This window comes from Crassostrea angulata, chromosome 2 (genome assembly GCF_025612915.1).
Source record: "Crassostrea angulata isolate pt1a10 chromosome 2, ASM2561291v2, whole genome shotgun sequence".
NCBI classification, from domain to species: Eukaryota; Metazoa; Mollusca; class Bivalvia; order Ostreida; family Ostreidae; genus Magallana; species Magallana angulata.
This window is the reverse complement of record NC_069112.1, coordinates 76208600-76214702: the sequence shown is the minus strand read 5'-3', so window position 1 is coordinate 76214702 and position 6103 is coordinate 76208600. Positions and strand designations below refer to the sequence as shown.

The 6103-nt window shown below is 31.2% G+C and overlaps 2 protein-coding genes across 2 annotated transcripts; one reads left to right on the top strand and one right to left on the bottom strand.

Annotated features, from left to right (window-relative positions):
• Positions 1 to 85: 85 nt before the first annotated feature.
• On the top strand, positions 86 to 2213 carry LOC128174932 (BPTI/Kunitz domain-containing protein 4-like). The gene is made up of 3 exons (XM_052840355.1): positions 86 to 243; positions 1294 to 1404; positions 2016 to 2213. Exons 1-3 carry the CDS (start codon positions 195 to 197, stop codon positions 2165 to 2167), a joined length of 312 nt encoding a protein of 103 aa, XP_052696315.1. The 5' UTR covers positions 86 to 194; the 3' UTR covers positions 2168 to 2213.
• Positions 2214 to 2350: 137 nt separating this feature from the next.
• Positions 2351 to 6013, bottom strand: LOC128174875 (IgGFc-binding protein-like; the record flags this gene model as incomplete). Its single annotated transcript, XM_052840302.1, has 1 exon — positions 2351 to 6013. A coding segment is annotated over one exon (1251 nt), but the record flags the coding sequence as incomplete, so codon positions are not given.
• Positions 6014 to 6103: the final 90 nt, after the last annotated feature.

The window sequence follows — 6103 nt, the reverse complement described above, 5'->3', positions numbered from 1 at the left end:
AACTTTAACAGTTACCGATAGATCAATTTGTTTATTCTCAAAATAATTCAAACTGGCACAGTTTTAAGATAGAATTGATAAAAGATAACGAGGTATTACACTAAGTTTATCAGGGAACCGCACCGTTCCGATTACATACTGCACTCTAGATCCATAAACAACCCCTCCATTATCAGAATAGTTATCTTACTGCGATGAACGGCGTACTGTGTATTCTACTTGGATCCCTTTGTCTTCTCCAGAGTATGTATGACAAAAAATAGGGCTTTACTTAGTAATCACTATATATGATGCTTTATGAGTTTATAAAATTATCTTTTTTTCTCGCTAGAATAAACGTAAAATCAATGAACAGTTCAACCTGCCATTTATTAAGCCATCAAAATATTCTTATATTCTGTTAAAAAAAATACAATACTTTTGTTGAACTAATTTCCATAAGTTTTGATCTCTTTGATTTCAGTCCCATATTTCCTAAAGCCTTTATCGTACTGAAAACATTTTTTTCATTTCAGTCAATGGGTGTAACATTCGTGTGTATGCATGTATTTGCTTTTTACGTGTTTTAACCTGAAACTTGCGGGTGACAACCATGAAAAACATACAAAGGTTACTCAAGAATTCATACAATCTAATGGTCCATCAAATACTAGTAATTTCTAGTAATGGTAATTTCCTTATCATACTTAGATGTGTTACTTACTGTTCTACGTTGACAGTGACGTCACTGATTGTTACCCCAACCCTTCACAATCGCTAAACTTTTCTTTGCTATGACCATACTATTAACAAGAACTATTCGCTCGTCTAATATTCTATAGCACGCCGTATAATATATGAAAGAAAAATTGAACACAATTCTGTCAAATATGTTTTCAACCTATTATACACATGAAAGATTGCAATTGCAAGTAAACAACTGGAAAAGCAGTGTCTGACTAAATGACGAATTGCGCTTATATACAGATCATATAAAGATTGAAAGCATGATTTCTAATGCTTTGGAATACAATAATGGAAACAATAGTTAAAACAAACTATTTTGGCTTCGACGGTTATACTCCACCAATTAGATAAATTTGTGCTTAATACTCTAAAATAAGACACACTGACAAAGTTTTAAAGAATGTAAAATGCAAGAAGTTGTGTCATTACTTTTCTTAAAACATACACTTTGAACAATTTGAGATTGTTTTAGTGATATTGTTGTGATATCTAATTGATAGTTTGTGTATTTCAAGCTCATTTTGAACAATCTAAGGATTGTGTTGTAGCGTTTTCGTGTATTTCCAGCACATGCAGCCAACCTAGACGCGGTGTTGTGTGGACCAGTCTGTATGATATGGTGTCCTTTTGGTAACGTGATGGACGAGCGGGGCTGTCCAACGTGTAGGTGTAGAAGTGGTAAGTGATTTTGTTAATGATGATGATGATGATGATGATGATGATAATGATGATAAGTATGATGATTGTAAAGAGGACGTAAAATGAAATGTGAAGTTGCATTTCAATGTACTAATTGGGCTGTCTGACATGTTAGAATATTAGCTGTTAGTTATTAATCTGATGATGATGATGATGATGATGATGATGACGATGATGATGATATAAGGCTGTATTCTAATGTAACCATAGGGCTTTCTGACACGTCGACAGGAATGTGATGATGTTAAAGATAAATATGTAGAAGATGAAAGTCTATAAATCAATGGTGTTGGTAATACCATATAAGGGAGGGGTTGTACTGTCGGTTAAAGAGTATCAGTTATATTGTTTATTTATCTAATTTAACCGCTATCGTTTGTTGTTTTAATGTTATGGACCTAAAACTTCATTCAACCAGCAACAAAAAAAATCATAAATAAATAAAATGAATTAAAATTATACAAAGAAATTAAATCGAAATACATATATGGATCCTAAACTGTTAATCTTGCATGTATACAAGTAGTGCATGCTCTAAGCGTCTAAATGATTACATAATAGAACATAATTTTTTATTTTATAATATGTAGAACACACAACAACGACTGAGGCTCCAGTTTCAACCGGGACCCCTAAGGTGTGTGCGGGGGTCATGTGTGACATATACTGTCCCCAGGGACACACACTAGTAGACGGCTGTCCAGTGTGTGCCTGCAAAACTGACGATGGTTGGGTTGGATAGAAAAAGTATTGTCAAAACTGATGTTAATTAAAGAATTGGGATTTTTTACTTTCTTAGTATAAACATTAAACATATTCTCAAAACGCAACAGAAACTGTTCAAATGCTTTCAACAACGATATATTTTGATTACTTTTATAAAAATCTGCAAAGAATACTTTAATAGACTACAAATCAATTACATTTTCTTTCAATTTTATCTATAAATTACCAAATTTTGATAACCATTTAGCATTGAATATGGGTTGAGTATAGCAAACGACATTTAAAAAGCAAATTTAGATTGTACATTTATATAAGTGATTGAAATCCAATTGAGTATTGTTTAAATCTTTGCTACAAGTTTTTATACTTTTGTTGTTGGTCGTTTGTCTTTCCTTGGTTTTCGCTGGCAAAAATTTTATCAATTTATAGGAAATCAAACTAAATAGTTGCATCAATTGACATATTAGAGAGGTTAAGCATTTCAACGTGTACGTGTCTGAGTACGTGTAATTAGGGAAATCCCCAAATTGTATGTGTATTGCGTCACATTTTCCGTATACCGCGTAATTCTACAAGTTGTACATAACGTGTAGAATCAACAGTACACGTAGGTGAAAACATTTTTTATAAGAATATAGACTAAGTGTATAAAAGATGTTGTGTAATGTAAAGCAGACGATTAATTAAGGACAACTATGATTTTGGTTTCATCAAAGTCATAGAATTATTTCATAAACAATGAGAGTAAACTGAACATGTTCAAAACGTTGAATCTAATTATTTTACACGTACGCGTACACTTAGAATTATACAACCAAATTTTGGTACGTGTAAACAGACTTGTAGCTTCACACGTACCCGTAAACGTACTCGTTTAAATGCTTCACCTCTCTGTTACATGTATCAAGAATATTTATAAAGAAAATAAATGTTTTTTCCTTTTCCTTTATTATTGATTTTAAAATTATTCTAATAACATTGAAAAAAAGTCCTAAATAACTACAATTACTTTACTATGCTTTAAAAGAAATATTCATAAAGAAAAAAAAAACGTTTTTTTCTTATGCTATTTTTATTGGTTTTAACATAATTCTAATCACATTAAAAGATGATCTACATAATTATAGTTACTTTTTAATGGAAATACATGTAATGTAACTGCATTTTTTATTTATTTATAGCGATATAATTTATATTTGGTTTATATTGGTTTTTCAACATTTAAAAATGGATTTGAATTGTCATTTAGTAAAACGCTAATTCATTATATCATTATACATATATACATGGCATAAAGCAATGTCCTTGGTTTCGTAAAAAATGTTTTTCGTTAACAAGAAATTGAATTCCCCCCAAAAAAGTGGTACGTGTACAGTATACAGCTCTCTTCATCTTGTCTCATGAATTGAATTCTATTACAAATTTCTAATCCAGAGTTGATTGATAGTTGATTATTGAACATATATTTCCACAAAATGTCAAACGTGCTATTTTTTAAAATTAGAATTACAAATATTTAAATGTTTATAATGTATACATCTTATAAGTACAAGAACAAATAAGTAATTAACAAAGTTGTTTTAAGGAGGCATATACAATTCTTTTGTGCTCATGACATTGTGCATAGATTTATTTTCATGCAGCCGTAGGTGCAGAGTTACACGTATAATCTTTTGATGAATTCTGTTTTCATACAAAATTAACATTATATAAGTTAACGTTTACTATAAAGTAAAAAAGTTTAAAATGCTAAAATGGCGCCTACACCATCGTTTCTCAGTATTTTAAGCTTTATATAAAGTTAAAGAAATGAAAGTGTTATAAGCTCATTTATTCATAGCGATGATGGATTTATGAAAGAAAACGAGAAACATATAAGCATTTTTAAACTGTTGCTTTGTAAAAAAAAATTAATAATTTAAAGCCAATATAAATATGTACTACAATATGCACATTTTCTTTTTCAAGAAAAAAAAAATTAAATTTTATATTATCTATGGATCAAACCATGAGGTAAACATTTATTTTTTATTTCTTAGTTTGGTGACTTTTTACAATAGTTTTCATATATTTGAAAAAGAAAAATCCCTCTGGCAGAAATACAAATATACGCATGTGAAATAAACGTTATAATTTAGTACTTTTTCAACAAATTCCCAAAGGGGTTCCTTGATTAAAAAGACAATACATTATCTTTTTCTTATTATCAATAAAACGTCAGTTACTGTGGTTTCATCAATATTCGTTGAATACCAATTTTCGTGGATTTCGTTGTTAAGTTGATCCACGAAATTAAATGTTCATTGAAGTTCAATTTCAACTAACATTTTGTATTGATAGGGTCATTGGCCACGAAATTACGTATCTTTGAAACTGTGGTTTTCAGAAAATCCACGAAAATTGATACCCACAAAAATTAATGAAACAACAGTAATCAATGATTCATTTTTTAATTAAATTTTAACATTTGTTTTATTGAACTCAGGATAGATAACTTCATATAAAGGCTAAATATTAATTGATAACTAAATTAAGCCATGTCATTTTTGGGGTTGTTGTTTATTCGTTGAATAAAGGTTCTAGACAAAGATGAAATCTGTCTCTGATACTTTTAAGGTAAAACAAAATTTCCTGCAAATCCATAGCCATCATTCTTCCTATGACCGTACACAATGAGTCCAAACGGTTCCTGATCTGTGGTCCTTAGGGTGTAGACACCTTCTTTGACTGGAATTGTTCGAACGTAGAATGATTTACCCGACGAAATAACTGACCGTTGATATACTGCATCAAATTGACTAACAGGAATTTGGTTGATATAAAGGTTGTTATATGATCCAGTTGGAATAATAACACAAAGGTAATTGTCTCTGTATTGGTCGGGTACTACAATTTTGTAGTAATCAAGGTATTGGTTAATGCCTGGGATAACTGTCATATAAGGACCATTGGAAGAAGAACCCATAGCATATCCGGTCACCATAACGGGACGCTCTGAATTCACGATTGTTATCTCAGTAGTATTAACTCTAATATTGCTGTGCTCCTTCTTATTTAGACGGAACCTTGATTTATCGTTTCCTGTACTAACGTTTACGTTATTATGAAATGGACTCAACACTTGTATTAAAGTTTCCGAATTATTGAAAAATGATGGGATAATGTAATTGTCATCAAGTTGGTCGATTGGGGGTAATTGGGACACCATGTGACTACAATTTGTACCTAAAAAGTCCTGGCATTTATTCCCAGAAAACACTGCGACGGGTTTATTAGATGTAATGTAGGTTCCGGTAAGGTCTCTTTCATGACTAACTTGGAAGGTGTCTAATTCTCCAAAAGTCTTTTTATAAACGCCTCCAGACCAATACGCTGCTCCGTCTATAGTTATAGATTCGTTCTTCTTGATGTTAAATGTAATATTCAAATTAGTATTGTTGTGTAAAATCCCAACGGTGAATTGGCTTGCATGGAAAGAACTAACATACAGTCCTTCTGTTGATGAAACAAGATATTCAGTCGATAATTTGTGGGTAGGAATAACCAAAGTTCCGTCATTTGTAAGTGTGTCATTTGAGTCGAACAATGTTACGCCGGTTACATCTGTAGTCCTTATCATGACCGCTTTGTATTCAGTTACTAACTCGTGGCAAGCCAAATCAAAAGGAAAGGGAATGCTTGCATATGAATTAAAATTTAAAGTTAAAGTGTTCCTTTCTATTTTTAATTTCATAGTTTGGTTTAATTTTCGAGAACTCGTTATTTTTAGAGATGACCTGTTGGTTGTAGTTATTTTTACTACCAAAGACCCATTTGCGCTTGGGTGGTTTTGCATAAACAAAACAAGAAATTCCTTCCCAAGGCTACCTAGGAAAATTTAAAAGTAAGTTTATTAAATATTGAATGTTATATCGTTTAATAACAAACTGAAAATCGCGTTGCCTAGACTATA

Excerpts from the sequence above, each read along its gene's own strand:
- LOC128174932 (XM_052840355.1), top strand. The coding sequence starts at position 195 with ATGAACGGCGTACTGTGTATTCTACTTGGATCCCTTTGTCTTCTCCAG. Across the intron at positions 244-1,293 it reads ATCCCTTTGTCTTCTCCAGA|CACATGCAGCCAACCTAGAC; the intron begins GTATGTATGACA and ends GTGTATTTCCAG. Across the intron at positions 1,405-2,015 it reads AACGTGTAGGTGTAGAAGTG|AACACACAACAACGACTGAG; the intron begins GTAAGTGATTTT and ends TATAATATGTAG.